The 23,518-nt window shown below is 35.7% G+C and overlaps 2 protein-coding genes across 3 annotated transcripts; both read left to right on the forward strand.

Moving 5' to 3' along the window:
- Positions 1 to 779: 779 nt before the first annotated feature.
- LOC140856296 (pentatricopeptide repeat-containing protein At4g04370-like) lies at positions 780 to 5,308 on the forward strand. Its single transcript, XM_073253407.1, has 5 exons — positions 780 to 914; positions 1,012 to 1,203; positions 1,287 to 1,531; positions 1,610 to 1,813; positions 4,322 to 5,308. The coding sequence occupies exons 2-5, from the start codon at positions 1,020 to 1,022 to the stop codon at positions 5,306 to 5,308; spliced, it is 1,620 nt and encodes a 539-aa protein (XP_073109508.1). The 5' UTR covers positions 780 to 914; positions 1,012 to 1,019.
- Positions 5,309 to 19,545: 14,237 nt separating this feature from the next.
- Positions 19,546 to 22,866, forward strand: LOC105037838 (14-3-3-like protein 16R). 2 transcript variants are annotated; one of them, XM_073254135.1, is made up of 4 exons: positions 19,546 to 20,121; positions 20,321 to 20,443; positions 22,267 to 22,368; positions 22,472 to 22,866. In XM_073254135.1, exons 1-4 carry the CDS (start codon positions 19,645 to 19,647, stop codon positions 22,505 to 22,507), a joined length of 738 nt encoding a protein of 245 aa, XP_073110236.1. In that variant the 5' UTR covers positions 19,546 to 19,644; the 3' UTR covers positions 22,508 to 22,866. The 2 variants fall into 2 exon arrangements, with proteins under 2 accessions (XP_073110236.1, XP_073110237.1); XM_073254136.1 differs by having other exon boundaries at positions 19,547 to 20,121; positions 22,267 to 22,389.
- The last annotated feature ends 652 nt before the right edge of the window (positions 22,867 to 23,518 follow it).

Here is a 23,518-nt window from a genome sequence, read left to right on the forward strand (position 1 = left end):
TTTTAATAAATATTTAATTCTTGAAGGTATCTTGTGCGTCTTAAAGATTATGTGCGAAATAGAGCCTATCCCGAAGGCTCGATTGCTGAAGCATATATTGCGGATGAATGTTTAACATTTTGTTCAAGATATCTTCAAGGTGTAGAGACTATTTTTAGTCGACCTCAACGGCATAATGACTTTGTGGAGAATGCAGAACTGTATAAGTTCTTAACTGCTGGAAAATTCTTGGGAAGAGGTGAAGGTATTGTACTTGATCAAAAATCTTTAGCACAAGCACATCGTTATGTGTTACTTCATAGTGACATAATATCTGACCATCGCAGGTTAGTATATTTAAGGAATGACATCAAAATTTAAATTTTATATTAGATATAATGTTATAAATGATATATTTATATTTTATGCAGTGAATTTTTAATTTATCAGAGACGAGCCAATCATAACATTCGTCCTAATGCAAGGATTGAACAGCGATGGTTGGTCGAGTTATTCCCTATGTGGCTTTCGAATCAGGTGTGATTTATATTTAATTATGAGATATATTAATTTTTGATACATATTTAATATCAGATAACTCAACTGCACTTCGTCATATCATTTTTTGTTAGGTATCAAAGATGATGGAGACAAATAATTCAGATGAACTAATAGCTCTTGCTCGAGGACCTAACAAGATTGTGAATAGATATAACGGTTTCATAATTAATGGCTTTAAATTTCATACTTGATTTACTGTCATCAAAATAAAATCTAGAGACTTATATGATATGGGAAACCAAGTGGAGGATGATGACGATGACACTTATACACAATGTATGCCCTACAATTTTGTGCCAGCTGATGATTTAAATGCTACGACGACGTTGGTTAGAACAGAATTCAAAGAAAACACTACTGCTTGATTGTTACTGGTAATAATTATTTATGATGTATATATTTTGCATTAATTATTGTGTTATTTTACTCCATATATTAACTGATTCTACCTTTTATTTATATAAATGCTAGGTGACATCATGCGTCGCAGGGGACGATATGCTGGTGTGCAGTTCCAGTTTTCACATACAGAGGCCGGTACGTCTTCTTCAGCACAGCAGCCTGAGGCCAGTTCAGCTGCACAGCATTCTGAGCCCTGTCCTTCATCATCAGCACAGCACGATCCTCCTGTTCATCAGCCAGATGATGAGATACACGTGCAGGGTATATATTGTCTTTCATGTAATTTTTTTTTATTTCATTTTATGTATATTTATGATATAGTTACTTTTATGTATTTTTTGCAGACGGATCCGGGAGAGTACGCCCCAGACGCGGACCCACAGTAGTACGAGATGTGTGGCAGATGCGTGAGGGCGAGAGGATTGTTGTGAAGTGCAATCAGCTAGGTCAGCCAATTAAGAAAGCTGCCTGCTTATTGACTTCATTTTTGGGGACTGTTGCTCGGAGGCCTCAGCTATGTCCGTTGGGCTATGCAAAATGGAATGACATGCTTCCAACGTACAAAGTTGAGCTCCTCCGAGTTATAGAGGTAATGAATTGATGTTCATACTGTATATTAATTGTTAATCATTTATATAATTTATTTCATTTAACTTTTTTTTTATAGAGCAAGTTTGTTCTCCCTCCATCCACTCATGATTTTGTAATGAAGTCTCTCAACCGCAAATGGAAAGAATATAGAGCACAATTGAAGAAGGACTATATGAGACAGGGTATGACAGAGGAGGAGGTTGCTAGGAATTGTCCTCCTGATGTACCACCTCATCAGTGGATGGAGTTGGTTCATTATTGGTTCTCCGAGAGGGCACAGGTATATTATCTGTTTATTATCTTTTTTTCCTAAATATTTTATAAAAATATTAATTTTTATTATATATTGTATATATAACAAGTTTTTTACTTTATTTTACAGACTTATTCTGCTATTGGTAGAGCTGCACGAGCAGCTCAGTCTGTTCCTCATACATCGGGGTCGAAGAGTTATGCCCGACTCCGACAGGAGTTTGTATGTTCCTTAAACTTTCATAATTAACTTTTAATTTTAATGTTCAAATATTTATATAACTAATATCATTATGTATCGTGGACCATATCTGTATCATGATACTCATATATTTTTTTAAATTATCATAACTGTTTGCTTAAAATTAAAATTATTTGTGTAGGAGGATGAGCATGGGAGGGAACCCGGATAAGTGGAGTTTTACCGGATGACTCATACTCATCAGGATGGTACTTTTGTTCGAGATGAGTCAAGAGATTTATATGTACGACATTATTAATATTATATTTTTTGCAATGATTTAAATTTAATTTTGTTAGCTATTAATGTATAACTCTTGTTTTCAAAAAAAATACAGGAGAGGGCTACATCTCTCATTGCGGAGCGTGACGACGAGTCCGCAGCATCTACGCAGCAGAGCCGTATCGAGGCCGAGGTATTCACAGAGTTGATGGGACCAGAGCGCTACGGCCGAGTGAGGGGTTATGGAGTAGGAGTCACCCCCACTCAGTTATCTGAGGTTAGTAGATATACGCAGCATGCTGCAGCAGATGCTCAGGATTCACGCGTTCGCAGACTCGAGGCGGAGATACAGGAGATTAGACAGAGTCGTGCCGCTGAGATGGAGGAGATGCGACAGAGCCGTGCCGAGATGCAGGCCATGAGGGGACAGATTGATCGCCTTACATCTTTATTAGAGATGTATGGTTCATCTCAGGTAAACACATAATATTAAATATATATTTTTATATTAATTTAATGATTTATATATTTTATTTATAGATATGCAAATCATGCTTTTGATATATTTTTTGTAGGCTCCTGACATATCAGGCACCCGTCGAGATAGCGGCACGTCACGTGGAGACAACGACGACCATCCGCCTGCAGATTGATGTTATTTTATTTTTGTTGTATTTTTATATTTATTTATATTACTCTTGATTGTAATGGACGATTAGTACTTTATTTTTATTTATATAAAATATTATCTTTTGTTTTGATTAAATTTTCTATTTCAGCTTGCTTTTGATGTGAATGATGGTGATTGTACAGGTGTGAATGTGAATGTGGTGATTGTACATGTTTATTGTATTGTACATGTTTATTGTACAGATGTGATATGATTTCGTACAGGAATGTATTGTATTATTTTTTTTTTTAGATAATATCTGTATTTTTTTTCCTCTTAAAACCTTTAACGACGCTTATAAGCGTCGTTAAAATTATTTTAACGACGCTTATAAGCGTCGTTAAAGACAAAAAGCCGACACTTCGAAAAGCGTCTTGGTAGACTATACTGTCACGCGGGGTCATTAACGACGCTTTAAAGCGTCGTTAAATTTGTCTTTTGCGACGCTTTAAAGCGTCGTAAAGATTTACATTAACGACGCTTATAAGCGTCGTTAAATTTGTCTTTTGCGACGCTTTAAAGCGTCGTAAAGATTTACATTAACGACGCTTATAAGCGTCGTTAAGACAAATTTAACGACGCTTTAAAGCGTCGTTAATGTAAATATTAACGACGCTTTAAAGCGTCGTTAAAAAATAACGACGCTTTTAAAAAGCGTCGGCACTATTCGTCCCCACTCTTACATAGTCGACGCTTTGCCGACGCTTTTCGAAACGTCGTAAAGCGAAATAGCGACGCTTTAAAGCGTCGTTAATGACCATTAATAACGTCGTTAATGACCATTTTTCTTATAGTGTCTCAACCAATCATCTCCTTAATCTCTTCAGCTCCTCTCTTTGGATGTTACGGTCTTCATGGTACTCCCCTTATAATCACTATTCTCTTCCCCTCCCTTTTTTTTTTTTTTTTTTTAACAGTATTTTCACATTTTTTTATAAATTGCGGGAAGCTTTTCCTTCCTCCATTGCCCATTAGAAAAAAGATAGGCCACGCTGGCATGGAATCCAACCGACATGGGAAGCCTAATAATACAACTTAAGACTTTTTATAATTAAGAACGAAAAAAGTTTGCAGGGTTTGGTGTTAGTTTATTATTAATTTTTTGAATAAATAATGATTATTTTATGGCGGCAACGTGAGAAGATTGATGCTATTGTACGGTCATTTTCTTTTCTTTTTAAAAAAATCAGTAAGGGTGCGTTTGGTTAACCATAATTTTTTTTTCTACTTTTTAATTTTTAAAAAATAAAAATCAAAAATAATGTTTGATAATACCATAAAAAATAAATAATCAAAATCAAAAAAATAAAAATAAAAATAATTATTTTTTGTAATATATATATATATATATGTATTTATTTATTTATTTATTTATTTTTTTAAATTTGCTTTTGCTTCTGCAGATCCTGTCACAGTATCCCTTCGCGCTCTCCCGGGGCAATGGCATCCCCTCACACCCCCACGCCTTTTCTTCCCTCCTCAAGGCCTGTGCCTCGCTCGGCCTCCTCCCCCTCGGCCTCGTCCTCCACCTCCATGCCATCGTCTTCGGTTACTTCCCCTGCGACCCTTACATCCCCTCCTCCCTTCTCCACATGTACTCCCAGAACGGCGACCTCGCCAGCGCCCATCGCATATTCGGCCAAATGCCACTCCCTCTCTGCAACACCGTCGTCCCCTGGTCCGCCATCATCGCCGCGCACTCCCAAGCAGGCGACGCCGCCGCGGCCTTCTCTCTGTACAACCAAATGCGTGGCCTTGAAATCCAGCCCAATTCGATCACTCTGTTAGCTCCGCTCTTGGCGGCAGTCTCACGGCTCGACTATTTGCAATGCCTGCTCGCCTCCGCGATCCGACATGGTTTTGAGGCCGATCTCGTTCTCGTCAATTCGATGCTGAATGTGTATGCTACATGCGGAAGACCCGATCTCGCTCGGAGATTGTTCGATTCAATGCCGCTGAGAGGCATCGTCTCATGGAATTTTATGCTCTCAGGCTACGCTCGGACTGATGGATGTGTAACCGGATTGATGGATTTGTTCAGGAGAATGAGAGTCGTGAGGGGCATCAATCCTGATCATCAAACTTATGGGTCTTTGATATCATGCTTCACAAACACAAAGAATGGAGGAGGAGAGGTGTCGATACAGTTAGGCAAGTCGGTTCATGCTCTTGTTGTCACCTCTGGAGTTGGACTGGATGCCCATGTCCAGATTGCTCTTATCAGCATGTACCTGAAATTTGGAAGATTGAATGATGCATTTCTGCTCTTCGACCAAGCTCCGGATCATCGAGACATTGTATCTTGGACTGCCATGATCTCGGATCTCGCCCAAAATGATGGAGCTGACAAGGCTTCGGTAATATGGAAAGCATATAATTTGATTCAGTGATTTCGGTCTTATTTTTTAATATTTAAAATAATAATAAAAATTTATGTATTTATTAAATATGTGTTTTTTGTTTTTTGTTTTTTTTTTTAGTTTTTTGCTTTATAACAATTAGTTATCAAACATATTTTTTTTATTTTTTTACTTTTATTTTATAATAAAAATAAAAAAAATAAAAAATATTTTTTAAAAAATAGAAATTAAAAATTAAAAAATGTATTCAAACGCATCCTAAATTATATCAAACTTCTATTGGGTCCATCGTGATTCGTGGTATGGGTGGATTCAACGCAGAGAACACGCTGGGTTTTTGGAGAAAACAATAATGAATGGACCTCTTAAAGACGTGGCGCAGCCGCGTGGAATTCTTTGAGTGGCTGTTCCATGGGGGTTCCATCACTTTAAAAACGAACACAGCTTCGGTGATGCCACTTAGGTGCACCACATCTATAATCGGCACTACTGGTCAGACAAACCAAATTTGGCCAATCCAGTGGGAGCGTTGTGCCTTTCTTTTTTTTTTTTTTGGTGCTGCTGCTCTTGCTGAGTTGGAGGGGGTGGGGTGTTAGAAAACTGTGTTACTTTCGAATTGAGAGCTTTTTTTTCTAAATAATATAAAAAAAATTATTTACACAAATAATTCAAAATTTAATTTTTTTATCAAAATAATATAAAAGAAGAAAACACCATTTTGAATGACATTTTCTCCCTACCACGTCACCCCTTTTTTTTCACGATGGTATCGTCCGAAAAAAAAAAAATTATTTAAAATGATATTTTTAAAAACGTTATTTTAAATGGTGACTTTAAAAACGTCATTTTGAATGGCATTTTTAAAAACGCCATTCAAAATGATGTTTTTTATTTTTTTCATCAAATAAAAAAAAAATCAAAAAAGAATGAAATTTTTTTTTAAATTTTAAATTAATAAATAAATTAAAATTTTAATTTTGATTGAAATTTAAAATATAAAAATTTGAATTTGTAATTCAAATAAAAAAATAATTTTAGATGATTTTTTTTCGAATTATTTTTTTTAAAAAATATCTAAAAAAATCTAAAAAAATTAAAAAATTAAAAATATCATAGAAAAAGAAAAAAAAGAGAAAGAAATGCGAAAGAAAGAAAAATTTTAAATTTAATTGAAAAACATCATTTTAAATTTTTGTCAAAAAAATTTTTTAAAAAAATTAAAAAATTAAATAGTGCCATTAAAAATTAAAGTTTTAAAAAATCGAAAAAAATAAGAATTATAATTTAAAATTTAAAAGAAATAAAATTTTTAAAATTAATTGAAATAAAAATATCATTTCAAATTACTTTCTCAAATTCAAATTAATTTATTTAAAAAATATTTAAAAAAAATAAAAAAATAGCCTAAAAAAATTTCATAAAAAAAGAAAGAAATGTAAAAAATAGAAAAATTATATAATTATAAATTTGAATTAAATTTTTTTTTTTAATTTGAATTAAATTTTGATAAAAAAATAAATGCATAAAAAAGTGAAAAAATGAGGAAAACTGTGGAAAAAAAATTTGTAAATTGAACTTTAAAAAAAATAAGAATTTTAATTTTAGTTCAAATAAAAAATATCATTTCAAATTACGTGGTCCATTTCAAATTATTTTTTAAAAAAATTATCTCAAGAAAAGAAAAAAAATATTGTAAAAAAATAAAAAATACCCTAAAAAAGAAAAAAAGAAAAAAAATAGAATTGAAAAAAAAATAAAAATTGTAATTCTAATTGAAAAATAAAATTTTTAATTTTTAATTTTAAAAAATAAAAATTATAATTATAATTGAAATAAAAAATATCATTTTAAATAACTAAATTAATTTAAATATAATTATTTAAAAAATATTTTAAATAAAGAAAAATAATACGTAATAGAATGCCAAAAATATAAAAATGGAAGAAAACTAAAATTATAATTTCAAATGATAAAAATTTTAAAATAAATTTAAAAAAAATGTCATAAAAAAAATAAATAAAAGAGAAAAAATGGTAATAAAATAGAAATTATAATTATAAATTAAAAAAAATAATTTTAATTTAAATTAAAAATTATCATTTAAATTACTATCCTCATTATTTAATTAAATTTATTTATTAAAAATCATAAAAAAATAATTAAAAAAATTAAAAAAAATAAAAAAATCAAAAAAAAAAGGAGAAAATGCCAAAGAGAATGGCGTTTTCTCCCTTCCCCCCTTCTTCTCTCCTTCTTCCTTCTCCCTTCTCCCTTCTCCCTTCTCCCTCTTCTCCCTCTTCTCCGACGTCTCTCCGGTGGCACGGCGGCACGGCGGCGAGCTCTCGACGGTGGTGAGTTGCCTCCTCTCTCTCTCCCTCTTACTCTCTCTCTCTCTCTCCCTCTTCCCCTCTCTCTCTTTCCCATTTTTCTTTGGCCGGCGGTGGGCCGCACGCCGGCGGCGGGCCGCGCGCCCCGGCGACTGGCTGCGCGCCCCGGCGACGGGCCGTGCGCCCCGACGGCGGGCCACGACCCCCTCCTTTCCCTCTTCCTCTCTCTCTCTCTTCCTCTCTCTCTCCCTTTTCCTTGGCCGCCGGCCACAGACGGCCGTCGACGGGCCGCGCGCCCCAGCGGCGGGCCCCGACCCCGGCCCCATCCTCTCCCTCTTCCTCTCTCTCTCTTCCTCTCTCTCTCTCCTTTTTTCTTGGCCACCGGCCACAGACGGCCGGTGGTGGGCCGCGCGCCCCGGCGGCGGGCCTCGCATCCCGACGGCGGGCCCCGGCCCCCTCCTATCCCTCTTCCTCTCTCTCTTTCTTCCTCTCTCTCCCTTTTCCTTGGCCGCCGGCCACAGACCCCCGAAGGCGGGCCGCGCGCCCCGACGGCGGGCCCCGCATCCCAACGGCGGGCCCCGACCCCCTCCTCTCCCTCTTCCTCTCTCTCTTCCTCTCTCTCTCCCTTTTCCTTGGCCGCCGGCCATAGACCCCCGACGGTGGGCTGCGTGCCCCGGCGGCAGGCCGCGCGACCCGGCGGCAAGCCCCGCATCCCGACGGCGGGCCCCGGCCCCCTCCTCTCCCTCTTCCTCTTCCTCTCTCTCTCCCTTTTCCTTGGCCGCCGGCCACAGACCCCTGACGGCAGGCCGCGCGCCCCGACGGCAGGCCCCGACCCCCTCCTCTCCCTCTTCGTCTCTCTCTCTCTCTTCCTCTCTCTCTCCCTTTTCCTTGGCCGCCGGACACAGACCCCCGGCGGCGGGCCGCGCACCTCGACGGCGGGCCCCGCGTCCCGATGGCGGGCCCCACATCCCGACGGCGGGCCCCGACCCCCTCCTCTCCCTCTTCCTCTTCCTCTCTCTCTCCCTTTTCCTTCGCCGCCGGCCATAGACGGCCGACGGCGGGCCGTGCGCCCCGGCGGCGGGCCCCGGCCCCCTCCTCTCCTTCTTCCTCTCTCTCTCCCTTTTCCTTGGCCGCCGGCCACAGACGGCTGGTGGCGGCTCCGCGACGGGCCGTCTTTTTCAATCTTTTTTTATCTCATTATTTTTTTTTATTTTTATTTTTATCTCATTAGATTCAGATGTATTTTATAATTCAATTCGATCGTATTTTAAAAATTTTTAAATATATTGCATTTCATGAAAATGTAGATCCGTCAATTGAACAATGTAGAATATTCTACGTTATTCGTATAAAATATATATTAAATATATATTTTTGTATAGATATCATCAAATATATATTAAATATTAAATATATCTTGGTTTCAATTGATGACGATGAAGATGTCAAAGAAATGCTGACCTTTCCTTTGAAATATTCAGAATATCGATTTTTAGAATTATATATTGAAAAGGAAGATGTACCAAGCTTTGGATACCATAGTCGGCTTTTAACTCAAGCGGATAATAATGTTGGGCCTTCCTCACCTTTCGTAACTCCTATGGTGCAAACCGATAGTGTTGAGGCCATTTTTGCAGAACAACATTTCACTACTACCGGTCCTAGTTGTCCAATTATTTCAAGTCCTATGGTGACTTCTCCTGTGTCTTCTGCTATGGTGATTTCTCCTTTGCTAGAAGTAGTGGTAAGTGCGGGAGACGACACTCATATAGGAAACGATGATTGGATAGTCGGTGGAATAAATTCTGATAGGCTGGGCTTTGAGTCAGATGAAAATAGAGATGAAGACTGTTGGATGGATGAGGACAGTAGCAGTAATGATGATGATGATGCAGATGAGAATGATGATGAAGATGTTCAGGCTAATATTAATGTGGAAGAATCTCAACCTCGTTTGCACGAACCTCCATAATATTTTAACGATATAAATTTAGATGATGGTGGTTGTGTTAGTACTGGTCGAAGATTGAATTCTGACAATCAGTTTTGAGACTCCTCGATGACTGAATTTTCTAAAGGTCTAATGTTTGAGAGTAAAGATTATGTAAGGAGAGCTGTTGATCTTTATCACATTATAAAGCATCGGACATATAATGTAGTTCAGTCGCATTCGAAATTATGGTCCGTACGATGTGCATTATCAGATAATATTCAGCATTGTAAATGGAGACTTCGTGCTGCATTGTTGAAAAAACATGGATATTTTCAAATCACAAAATATGAGGGTCTTCACACTTGTTTATTTACGGGATTGAGTCGAGACCACAAACATGTCAGTGGAAGGATGATTAGCACATTAGTCCGACATATTGTTGAGAAAGATTCCGGTGTTAAAGTTGAAGCTATTGTGGCAGCCGTTAATGATCAATTTCAATATACAATGTCATACAGGAAAGCATGGTGTGGAAAGCAGAAGGCATTGGTTGATATTTATGGAGAATGGGAGCCATCTTATGCTAAATTACCTTATTATATGGCTGCACTTCAACATGCAAATCTCGGTACAGTTGTTTCATAAAATTTTTTTCAAGCTGTGAATTCCAATGTCCGAGTTTTAAATTATATTTTCTGGGCTTTCAAACCATCTATCCAGGGTTTTACGCACTGCCGTCCTGTAATCAGCATTGATGGCACGCACTTGTATGAAAAATTTAAAAGTAAGATGTTAATTGCAACAGGAATTGATGCAGAGAATGGGATATTTTCATTAGCATATGCAATTGTCGATGAGGAGACGACTGCAAGTTGGAGTTGGTTTCTTTTCCAGCTCAGAACACATATCGTTAAAGATAGAAATGAAATATACTTAATTTCTGACAAGCATCCAGGTATATTAAATACCATCGCAGATGAGTCTATTGGATGGAGTCCACCACGTGCCTATCACTGATACTGTTTAAGACATATCTGCAGTAATTTCAACACTCATTTAAAAAATGTGCAGCTGAAAAGAGCAGTATGGCAAGCTGGAAGTGCTCATCAAGTTCGCAAGTTCAATTTTATCATGGGTAGGATCAGAACAGTGAACGAAGAGGCTTGGAGCTGGTTGTCCGAGATAGAAAAGGAGAAGTGGACGTTGGCACATGATAATGGCCTGCGCTATGGTGTCTTAACTACAAATTTGTCGGAGATTTTTAATAGTGTTTTACGAGGAGCTAGAAATGTGCCAATTACAGCTTGTGTTCAAATAACATTTTATCGTCTTATGAAATACTTCAATACGAGACATGCCCAAGCCTTGAGATATGTAGAGGAGAATCCAAATAATTTTTTTACTCCTCATGTTGCAATTAAGATTGCTGAAGATCAAGTTAAAGCTAACCAGCACCGAGTAACAGCATTCAACCTTCAAAGATGTATATATGAAGTGCTTTCGAGGAGAGCAAGCGGAGGGTTACGAGGTGGAGAAAATTTTTATACTGTTACTTTAGCTGAAAGAAAATATTCTTGTGGAAAGTGGAGCATGTACAAATATCCATGTTCACATGTTTTAGCTGTGTGTCAAGAAATTACTGTACATTTTAGTAGTTTTGTGGATGATGCATATACAATTATAACATATATGAATGCTTGGAGCGGTGATTTTAATCCATTACCACATGAAGATTATTGGATGCATACACGTATGTTCAAATGTATTCCTAATCATCATCGTTTGAGACCCAAGTAGAAAGGTAGACTAAAGTCAACGAGACTACGAAATGAGATGGATGATAGGCAAATAAGAAGTAAGAACTACTGTGGCATTTGTAGGGAACAGGGTCATGACCGCCGTCGCTGTCCTAGGATACTTCAACATACTTCAACTTCAAGCAGTGGAAGAAATTAAAGGCTTCGAAGATTTATTTTTGTCATTGTTTTATGTATTTTTGTGAGATTGTATTTGAATTTACGTATTTAATATCCTGAGATGAACTGAATTTTGTGTTTAAGTTGTATTGTGTGACAATATTGTATTTAAATTTTTTTTTTTAAAATATATTATCTTATTTTTTAATACATCTGTGATAATATTGCTTAAGACAGCGTATTATGACTTACGATCTGCGGTATCCCGGTCCTCGAGACAGCAGTATTCTTACATTGCAGGAGCACTATCGATCACAGACTATTTTAGATGGCGGCGTAAGCATTACAATTCTATTTACTATTTAAATTTTTATTTTAAAAATCATGTCGTTATCTAATTATTATATTTTATTGCAGGAGCCTAAACATCTTTGTCTACGATGATCCGATGCTGATTTCTGGAGGACAGAAGACATCCCACATAGAGTGTTAGATTATTTACGATATCTGGAATTTTATGGAGTATATCAGATTGGTTGTATACAGATGGACGTTGGTCTTATTACTGCTTTGCTTGAGAGATAGCGTTCAGAGACACACACATTTAATCTTCCATTTGGTGAGGCGACCATCACTTTACAGGATGTCAGCATCTTTACTGGACTACCAGTTAATGAAAATCCAGTTATCGAAGTTGATCCCATGCTTACCATTTCAGAGTGGCAGGCTTTGTGCTTGCGATTGCTAGGGTTTGAGCCCGACGTATATTTTTTCGATCGTTATCGACATTTTCATATTGCGGATGATGCACCAAAGGAGATGGTGCAGCAGTATGTTAGGGGTCAGGTGCTGCGGTTGTTAGGTGGTGTCTTGTTACCCGATACTTCATCGAATAAGATGAAGTTGATGTTTTTGCCATTATTAGAGGATTTAGACTTCGCTCGTCGACTCAATTGGGGCAGTGCAGTACTAGCTTGTCTATACAGAGCTATGTGTCGGGGTTCTTATGCTGATTAGAACGAGATTGATGGTTATCTTGTATTATTACAGATATGTGAATTAAAAATTTTTATTTTTAATATTTAATTATATTTTACATTAGGTATATCATCTATTTAATTTTTAAAATTTGCAGATTTGGATATGGGAGCGTATGCCGACTATCAGTCCATTACGACGATAGTTGCTCGAGATGCCATCAGAACAGCAGGATCCTGATGTTTCATTCAGACTAGACGGACCATTGGGATATAGGTATTGAAATATTATTTTTTTTATTTTAAATTTACTATTTTAAATTTATTTAATATTAATATATTATGAAACAGATGGAATGTTGCATTCAACGTTCATCACGTATCGACGAGAGTGGCACGGGTTTATAGGTGCCAGTTAGATACATTAGTTGATACATCTAGACGGATAAATTTTAAATTTTTTTCAAATATCATTTTACAGTATTCATAATCTATTAAAATTTTAGCTTACTAATTTTTTTTATTTTAACTATATCAATTTTTGTGGGAGCCATATACAGATGAGATATTGGCTATACTACCGCAGATGTGTACAGTTGGACACGACATATGGATTGCTAGGGTGCCACTTATTTGTTTTGATGTGGTAGAGTAGCATCTTCCCGATCGTGTCCTGCGGCAGTTTGGTCAGACTCAAGGCATCCCAGAGCAGTTTGATACCAGTCAGGGACTTCATCGTATTGATTGATGAGGGAGAGCTCGTATTGACTGGTGTATCAGACATGCAGAGTACATCGATATTTGGGATGCACGTCGAGATCACATTGTTCATGGTGATCCTATTTTGAGAGGCCGTTCATATATCGATGACTATATGGCTTGATTTTTTAGTATTACAGTGCGAGTCATTGAACAGTCTCAGTATGCAGTTTCTGGATACGAGGGCGAGAGTTCTACTGTGCGTCTTTTGATAAGATTACGAAAATTACTTTATGTTATTTGTGTTATATTTTTGTTTTATATTTTACACTATACTGATTGTTTTATTTTTATTTTGTAGACTGATTCTATATCGGATCTCGTGTTGGACGCTCGTCGTGCTTTATCTACGACTGATGAGGACGAACGGATTTGGATACTGCGGGAGATAGAGAGAACAAGATCCAAAATATTGATGGCGATTGGTGTTGATCCATATAACTGTGCGCCTTGGTATAGAGCAGTTCCGATGCCAGATATGAGTTATACGCCGTCACCATATGTTTCACATATGCCATCACTGCATATTCCGCAGATGTCATCATTCGATGATGCACAGATGCCACCGCCTTTTGATCCACAGATGGCAGCATCTTCTTCTTTCTACATCCTTCAGATGACATCACCGGGTACCAGTTGGCCACATGAGTATGATACTTTCTTTTCAGGTCCATCCGTGTATCCAGATGAGAGAGTTGAACGGATCTCTCAGTCCGTAGATGATCCGACAGCATCAGTTATTCCTGAGCAGCATGATCAGCAGATCTCCTCCACTGATATAGTGGAGGAGCCATCACAGCAGGAGCAGCTGGCAAGGACCTTCCTGAGAAGGTCCAAGTGACCACGGGCACCGCGACGTCCTTGTGGGACTTAGTCTTTGTTATATTTGTATTTAGTATTTTTTACATTTTTATTGAACTATTTTTTATACTTTTGATATTTTTATTCTATTTAATAATATTAAATATTGATTTTATTTTATATTATTTAATTTTAATTAATCGGATATTATGCTTTGTGCATATGGATACACATACTTGAATGTGTCTCAAAACATTAGGAGAGAAAAAGTTATGCTAAAAGGACTATAAAAATTATAAGGTAAATAATAATATATCGAATGTTGCTCTTTGAATTAATTTTGATGATTACAAAGCATTTGAGGGGATTACAAATGATTTTGGCTTGGAAAAAGATTTATTGTATTTCAAGGATAAAATCATAATTTTATCAGACCTGATTCGGAAGTCTCAAGAACAAGAACAAAAGATGTGTAATCTATTGGAGGTAATTTCAATATTTTTGGAAGTGTATTTTGTAAGAAAAACAGGTTTATATTTTTGAGTCGACCCCATGAATCGACTCATGGCTAAAAAGGCTGAATGGTACACAAAATTTTTGGTTAGCACACTCTGTGAGTCGACCCCTTAGCTTTCTTTCTGATAATTTTTATTTTTTAAATTTATTTTTTTTGATATTTTTTTAAAATTTTAATTTTAAATGAGAAAAGTAAGTTGAAATGATATTTTTTATTTCAATTAAAATTAGATTTTTTTTAAAATTCAAAATTATTCCTTATATTTTTTTACCAACCCTCTGACGCCGGCGGTCAATGAAAAAGAGGGAGAGAGAGAGGGAGAGAGAGAGAGGAGGCAGCTCACCGCCGTGCCGCCGGAGAGACGCCGGAGAAGGGAGAAGAGGGAGAAGAGGGAGAAGGGAGAAGGAGAGAAGAAGGGGGGAAAGGAGAAAACACCATTTCCTTCGGCGTTTTCTTTTTTTTTCTTTTATTTTTTTATTTTTAATTTTTTTTAATTTGTTTAATTATTTTTTTATGATTTTTTAATAAATAAATTTAATTAAAATTTATTTATTAAATTTTTTAATGAGGATAGTAATTTGAATGATAATTTTTAATTTAAATTAAAGTTATTTTTTTTTAATTTATAATTATAATTTCTATTTTATTACCATTTTCTCTCTTTTATTTACTTCTTTTATGACATTTTTTTTTAAATTTAATTTATAATTTTTATAATTTGAAATTATAATTTTAGTTTTCTTCTATTTTTATCTTTTTGGCATTCTGTTATGTATTTTTTTTCTTTATTTAAAATATTTTTTAAATAATTATATTTAAATTAATTTAGTTATTTAAAATGTTATTTTTTATTTCAATTATAATTATAATTTTTATTTGTTAAAATTGAAAATTATAAATTTTATTTTTCAATTAGAATTAGAATTTTTATTTTTTTTCGATTCTATTTTTTTTTCTTTTTTTCTTTCTTAGGGGATTTTTTATTTTTTTACAATATTTTTTTCTTTTCTTGAGATAATTTTTTAAAAAATATTTTGAAATGGACAACGTAATTTGAAATGATATTTTTTATTTGAATTAAAGTTAAAATTCTTATTTTTTTAAAAATTTAATTTACAAATTTTTTTTTCACATTTTTTTCTCATTTTTTCAATTTTTAATGCATTTATTTTTTTTATCAAAATTTAATTCAAATAAAAAATTTAATTTTTTTTATTCAAATTTATAATTATATAATTTTTCTATTTTTTTCATTTCTTTCTATTTTTATGGAATTTTTTTAGGCTATTTTTTTAATTTCTTTCAAATATTTTTTAAATAAATTAATTTAAATTTGGAAAAGTAATTTGAAATGATATTTTTATTTTAATTAGTTTTAAAAATTTTATTTTTTTTTAAATTTTAAATTATAATTCTAATTTTTTTTGATTTTTTTTAAATTTTTAATTTTTTAATAATACTTTTTATTTTTTTATTTTTTTATTTTTTTGAATATTTTTGGCAAGAATTTGAAATGATGTTTTTGAATTAAATTTAAAATTTTAATTTTTTAAAATTCAAATTTATAATTTTTATTTCTTTCGCATTTCTTTCTCTTTTTTTTTTTCTTTGATGTTTTTAATTTTTTAAATTTTTAAGATTTTTTAAACATTTTTTAAAAATATTAATTTGAAAAAAAATTATCTAAAATTTTCTTTTTTATTTGAATTATATATTCAAATTTTTATATTTTAAATTTGATTCAAAATTAAAATTTTAATTTTTTTATTAATTTAAAATTTATAAATTTATTTTTTTTCCATTGTTTTCTGATTTTTTCTTTTTTTTGGGGGGGTAAAATAAGAAATTCTATTTTGAATGACGTTTTTAAAAATGCCATTCAATATGGCGTTTTTAAAAACGCCATTCAAAATGACGTTTTTAAATGGTGTTTTTTTTTTTTTCCGAACGATGCCAAGGTAGAAAAAAATTGGGTGACGTGGTAGGGAGAAAATGCCATTCAAAATCGTATTTTCTTTTTTATATTATTTTGATAAAAAAAATTAAATTTTATATTATTTATGTAAATAATTTTTTTTAATATTATTTAAGAAAAGAGCTCTTCGAATTGACCTATCGAGCCCAATAAAATTTTCTTTTGCAGTAAGTTTTGATAGAGGTTGGTCAGACCTTGAGTGGACTGTTCATCATATGAGCTCGGTGGTGCTACAAATTTTGAATGGACCGTCCATCATATGAGTTAAGTGGTGCTGATACATCAATATCAGTTAGGTGGTAAAAAAAAAAAAAAAAAATTGTAGCACCACCGATCTCATATGATGTACGGTTCCCTCGAGGTTTGACCAATCTTTATCCAAATTAAAACTTCTACAATGTAAACGTGGACACGATGTAGTTTGACAATGGGTTGGGCTGGCAAGAATAACTATGGTTAGGGCAACCAAACGACCAAGGATAACTATGGTTAGGGCAACCAAACGACCAGAAAGAAGAAATTATGATGTGCACAATTTTATGGGAGAATGTTGTTGATTCTAGATCCATACATTTAATGTACATATGTATGATTTATGTTAAATATATGGAACTTTACTATATTTGTCCGCATAATATAAATATAACTTAAATTATAAAAGTTCCAATTTAATATAAATACCTAGTGCTTCCTAACCTTGATGTGTATTCATGTCAGTCCTTAATGTTGATCCCATACAAATAACTATACAAAATTTCAAATTAAAAGATAAATTTTGATACATCCAAACGTATACAGAGCTCTCCTGATAGGCTTAGCTGGCCTTCACCTAGGATTTTTATTTGTCTCTTATCATTTATTGGGCTTTCAAGAATTACTGACAACCTGAAAAAAAAAAAAAAAATTGCTGACTCACTGTTACGAAAACTGGGTAAGGATGATATCTTCTTAAAGAATCCTGGCGTATAATTATTTGATAATTGGGACTTTTTTTTGTCCTATTTTACATAGCTGTGTGAAAGCAGCTGTACTTGAGAAGATAAAAATCTTTCTTTAGTTTGTCTTGAAGAACAGACTACATATAATGAAGTTCCCAACAACAACAACAACAACAACAACAAAAATAAATAAAAAAAAAAAAAAAAGAAAAAACGTAGGTAGTAAACTTTGGAAATCCCATGTGTGATTCAAGTGTTGAAACCTCTTCATGTTTTTTAATTAAGTACTTTCTTACTATAAGCATTTAGTACACATTCAAACTTAAGCTCAAGTTAGTTGGATCATCATTGAATCTTCATGCACTTTAGACAACTTGAAGATGTAGGAAATTCAATCTTTTTTTGAGAAGAGCTCGAGATTAGCTTGTCATTAAGCTTCGTTGGTAGGTTTGGTATTAGAGGAATTCAAGAATTTTTATAAGGAGAAGATCCTCCATCGAAACAATACTTTTTTGATGTGAATCCATCGAAACAGTCATTATCTTCATGCTTTTGAATTTTGAAGAAAAATTTGAACAACAACAGAAATATCGTAAGAGGTGCTTGATTCGCAACTAAAATTGAAATGGATTGGAATGAGAATCGGAATGATCAAATCTTTTCAAATATTTAATTCATTATTAAAATTAAAATTAAAATAAAAATTTGAATCCGTAGAAGAGAGTAAGAATTAAGTTTTAGATAGATTAGACCATTACCATTTCATTCTAAAATCAAAATCGGAATAGGACTTTCTCCAATTAAGCAGCTAAAATGGGAGTAACCCATTTCGATTTCTATTTCAGATCTCAATTCATCTCAATCAAATTTCCTTTAATTTTTTTTTTTTTTGGATATTATGGTCTTTATAGTACTCTCATTATAATCACTATCCTCCTCCCCCTTCTCTTCTTTTTCTTCTTCTTCTTCTTTTTTTTTTTTTTTTTTTTTTCATTTGGGCGATCTTTTCAATTTTTTTTTTTTTTTATAAATTGTAGAAAGCTTTTTCTTCCTCCATACCCATTAGAAAAAAGATAGGCCAGGCTGGCATGCAATCCTACCGACATAAGAAGCCTAATAAGACAACTTAAGACTTTTTATAATTAAGGACTCACAGCACGGCTCCTCCGTTGCCTATTAGAAAAAAGATAGGCCAGGCTGGCATGGAATCCAACCGACATAAGTCGTCTAATAAGACAACTTAAGACTTTTTATAATTAAGGACCCAAGGACCCGTTGAAAAGATTCTTCCCTTTCTCACGGGGGGACTCTTCGAGAAAACATAGGCCAGGCTGGCATAGAATCAAACGGACATAAGAAGCCTAACAAGACAAGACCCAAAGAATTGTTAAAAAGATTCTCCCCTTTCTCACGGTGCGACTCGCAGGCGAGGTCCATTGAACGGGGTCCACAAGATGGACACCTCTAATTAGACCCATGGTCATGAACGGTGACTAGAGGTTGCCTACTGGGGTCTTCAAACACTCGATCATGCGTTCGATGGCTTTCTGATCGAAAGCTAGTAACCATCCGTTCAGGATCCAAGGCATTTCAATAACATAATTTTTCTTTGTGGTGTTCGTGTTATGCGAAAATATTTTTTTATGGACACCTTTGCCTTACCGGCAAGGTCAAAAGTATATAAAATCCAACCACTTTCGCCAAAGTTTTTCGACCAATACGCTGTACCGGACTGCCAAGAAGCATCCCTTTCCCCTACCACGGATATAAAAACGCCTTCAATTTAATATGGGTCCCACCACGAGTCACAAGGTTATTAGCAGAATCCGATGTTTTTTAAATCCGTCCTCGAACGTCCAGCTCATCCCATGTGGATGGGCCCAGATAGCCCGCATACAAATTTCCTTTAGGTGCGCTACCATAAATGAACAGACGAGATTTCCCATACTTGAGTAATCAACGGCAGATCCAACCAGCGCCTAGAATCCCCATAACGACCCCACGTTCAGCTTCTCTCGTCTTCTTGCGGATGATCCATTTTAATTAATTTCTAATAATTATAATAAAATAAAAAAAGAAACGACAAAAATTTCTCCTCTATAAAGCCGCCTCCGTTCGTTCTTTCTTCCGCGTTCTTGTCCCTTTTTGCGCCTTCTTTCTTTCTATTTCCTTTGTCTTCTTTATTTCTATTCCCCGTTCTTCTTCTCTGATCGGTCGGCGGCGATGGCGGGAGCGAGGGAGAAGAACGTGTACATGGCGAAGCTCGCCGAGAAGGCGAAGCGGTACGAGGAGATGGTGGAGTTCATGGAGAAGGTGGCGGCGGCGGCGGCGGAGGGGGAGGAGCTTACCGTGGAGGAGCGCAACCTCCTCTCGGTGGCCTACAGGAAGGTCATCAACGACCGCCGGAACTCGTGGCGGATTGTGTCGTCGACCGAGCAGGAGGAGAGCCACGGCAACGAAGACTACGCCGCGGACATCCGCGACTACCGTGCCAACATCGAGGCCGACCTCACTAGCAGATGCCCCGGGATTCTCAGGCTGCTGGACACAAGCCTCATTCCCTCCGCTTCCACCGCCGACTCCAAGGCATTTTACCTCAAGATGAAGGGCGACTTCCACCGCTATCTCGCCGAGTTCAAGACCGGCTCCGAAAGGGAGGAAGCTGCGGAGAGTGCTCTCGCCGCCTACAACTCTGCACAGGTCTCCAGTCTTTTTCTGGCTCTCTTCGGGCTCCGATCCGATCCGGCGATCCGCTCCGTTTGCTAGGATTAGGGTTTCGGAATGGAGATCCACTTGTTTAATCTCATGCAATGCTAGGGTTAGGTTATTGATTTGATTTCTTTTGATATGGACGGTGGTGATGATTAGTTGGGATGATGAATCTGATGTGATCTGATAGGATATTGCGACGGCGGAGCTGGCATGGACGCACCCGATCCGGTTGGATTTGTCCCTTCGCTTCTCGGTGTTTTACCACGAGATCTTGGACTCCCCGGACCAGGCACGCACTCTCGCGAGACAGGTGATCTTGGATTTGATTTTTTTTTTTTTTTTTAAATGGGATGCATTAAATTAAACTAAACGTGAATAGATACATCCATGGGAATCAAAAAATAAAACATTTAAAAATTTAACTGAAAGATGAGTCGAAGAAGTCAAAGGACCTTAGAACTTTTAATTTCTTGCATTTTGAATTTTTTTCTTTTAATTTATTGATCTATTGTTATTATTAAAACGTTAATTTTTGACTTCCAAATTACCTTTCATATATAGAAATTCGATTCATATTTTAGATCCACAATTTGCCAATCAATGATACACGTTTGGGAAAACAGCTGTAGGTAGACAATTCAACAGTTGAGTAAATGATTTGTGACCATGTTGTTCCCTCGTTCTGTTGTAATTGTCAGATATAAACATTTATGCATGATGTGATGAATAACAAATCTTGAGTGATACTCCTTTAAAATGACAGTGGACTTATGTGATGTGATTTGATGCCGATGTATGTTTTTAAATGATGCATGTGACAAATGTGAACGCATGTGCTTGCTTAAGATGGGTAGGAATGCACTAAATTAAATAAATGACGAGTGGCAAGATAGTCTTTTATCTGAGGCTCATCAAGCTCATGTCTATGCGTACACTTGTTAGGTAGATGTTAAAATATTTATTATTGTTATAAGAATTCCCCTTTCTTTTTTCAATCTTTCATGTTTCCCTTTTGACTTTCATTATGTATGATATCATCGATTTGGTTTTTGTTTTCATTTCTTCGGCTCTCCTGTGTTTTGCTTGGAGGGCAATTTCCTCCTTTAAGAAATAGAGCAATTTCTTTTTAACTGCGGGATATCTGTTTTAGTTGTTGTGGCAAGCTTGAATGAAATTGGGCACCTTATGTTCTTTGATAGGCTATAATAATCGATAATTCTAGTGGGTTGGAAGCTAATAAGTTTCTTAGCAACCAACATTTTTGGTCTTACTCTTTTTATATTAAGGGGAATGTCCTTTATTTGTATTTGGGTTCAAATTTTGAAGATGTTGCTCTTTTCATAGAAGTTGATTTCCTTTGTTTAGTGCTTCAATTCAAATATTGGAGGATCGCTTGTTTGTTTTGGATCTTTATTTCTTTCACAACTGCATTTATAGTTAGGATATTTCCTTTTTCCTTTGTGGTTAATCAGAGGTACAGTGCCGCTCTTCTTATTGTGTTTATCCAGTGCCGCTCTTCTTATTGTGTTTATCCAATGCTAAGTAACTCTATCAGCATGTCATCTGAATGCCTGAAGTAAACAGTTTGTTTGAATGTGTACTATAAAATTGGGCATATAGCATATGTTATTGCTTTAGTCAAGTGCAGAATAATTATGTTAAACAGTCTGACATGGATACAATCTGATCTTTTGACAATCAGATGTCTTTCATGTTATTTGAATGCTGGTATTATTTGATTCAAGAAGGGTTAGTCTCTCTCTCTCTCTCTCTCTCTCTCTCGCTCGCTCGCTCGCTCGCTCTCTCTCTTCCAAAACACTTTTGTTAGGGTTATACTTAAATTTTGAAACATTTTGTTCTAGTAATTCATTTTGGACAAGCTTTAATTGATGTTTGTGGTTTATGGCGACTTCATAAAACCTTGTTGGTCACTTCAGGTTAAAGTTCCAGTATTACTTTCCCTTTTTTGGTCGAGCTTTTTCTTCCCTATGAAATAAATGTAAAGGATTATTTAAGCCCAGGATTTCTTCATCTTGTGCAATCAAGCTCTTCTGTAGATCCTTGAATGGAAAGTTCATGGGAGTTTGATGTGTTATGAAGATATTAATCTTACCTTGCAATTGCTGCTGTTAGGAATTAAATGGAGCAAATGCAGAGCGTAGGAAACAGCGCAGGCTCATGAAGCGCATCCGAGATAATCTTTCGTCGTGGACTTCATGGACTTCAGACGCGGAGGTCTTTGAAAGTTCAAAATAAGTAGCCTATATTTTTGTCTTTAATGTGTGATCGCATTCGCTTCAAGTATCCAATTCAATTAATTAATATTTGTTATTTCCAGTCTGACGGGTCAGATGACTCAGATGATGATATCTAGAGAAGCACCCAAGCATGAGGATGAACAGCAGAAGCTGCTGTTACATTGGTTCCTCGTAGCCAATCAATGGTCCCGCTGATTCGCCCCACTAGAGATGCAAATAATTTCCTGTACTCGGCTGGCCGCATTATGTCTTGGCATTCCATTTTCTCACCTGTCTACTGCCCCGTGAAAGTTTCAAGAAGCATTCTGTTTGTGTTTTGGGTTTTTGTTTCTTTGTTCTTCCTTTTATATTTGAATCTTTTTATTTTACCTGCTCCTTTTATCGTTATTAGGTTTGCTGCTGTTGTGCTTCAATTTGAAAATGCCAGACTCTTATTTGAAGTAGTTTATATGCAGTTATGTGCTTGGTTTTGCTATTCGTTACAGTCTTATGCATGATGAGCTTATTCAAAGGGAATTGCCGACTGGCTGTTTTTTAGAAAATCCCATGTATCAGGTTTATTTGTTCAAAATTGCGAACGTTTTTAAATGGGCCATTGCTTACTCCGATATCACTTTCCTTGTGATAAGAAAAGCGCACTTATTGTTTGAGCTGGTGCGGACTGCAACGGGCCCTCGTACTGCCCTCGATGAAACGTAACCTCCCAACAGAGAGTAAAAGAGGTCCATGCTCTCAATAGAGTTGGAGCATCATGTTTTCGTACAGGACTGCGTGGTTTCAAAGAAATGTTTAGTAAAATAGAAAATAATTCCTTTTCGTGGAAAGAAAACTGTTTTTTTTTGGTAGAAGATGGCCGGAAGGCCACTTACATTATAAAGAAACTGTTTACAGACCTTCCCCAGAACTGATAATATGAACCTGGAACTGATAATATGAACAATAATCTACATCCCCAAAACCAATACATAAACATCCCAAAAAGATTCAGCTGAGTCAGCAGATAATCCATCAGATGTAAGAATTGAAAAGCAGTGCAAGTTTCTTCATGGTGTTTGATGTTTCAAAGAAGAATGAAACCCAGGAAACCTGAAGACATCAGTTGCATATAGAACCAGGATGAGGAAGAA

Source organism: Elaeis guineensis, chromosome 3, assembly GCF_000442705.2.
Source record: "Elaeis guineensis isolate ETL-2024a chromosome 3, EG11, whole genome shotgun sequence".
Lineage (NCBI taxonomy): Eukaryota > Viridiplantae > Streptophyta > Magnoliopsida > Arecales > Arecaceae > Elaeis > Elaeis guineensis.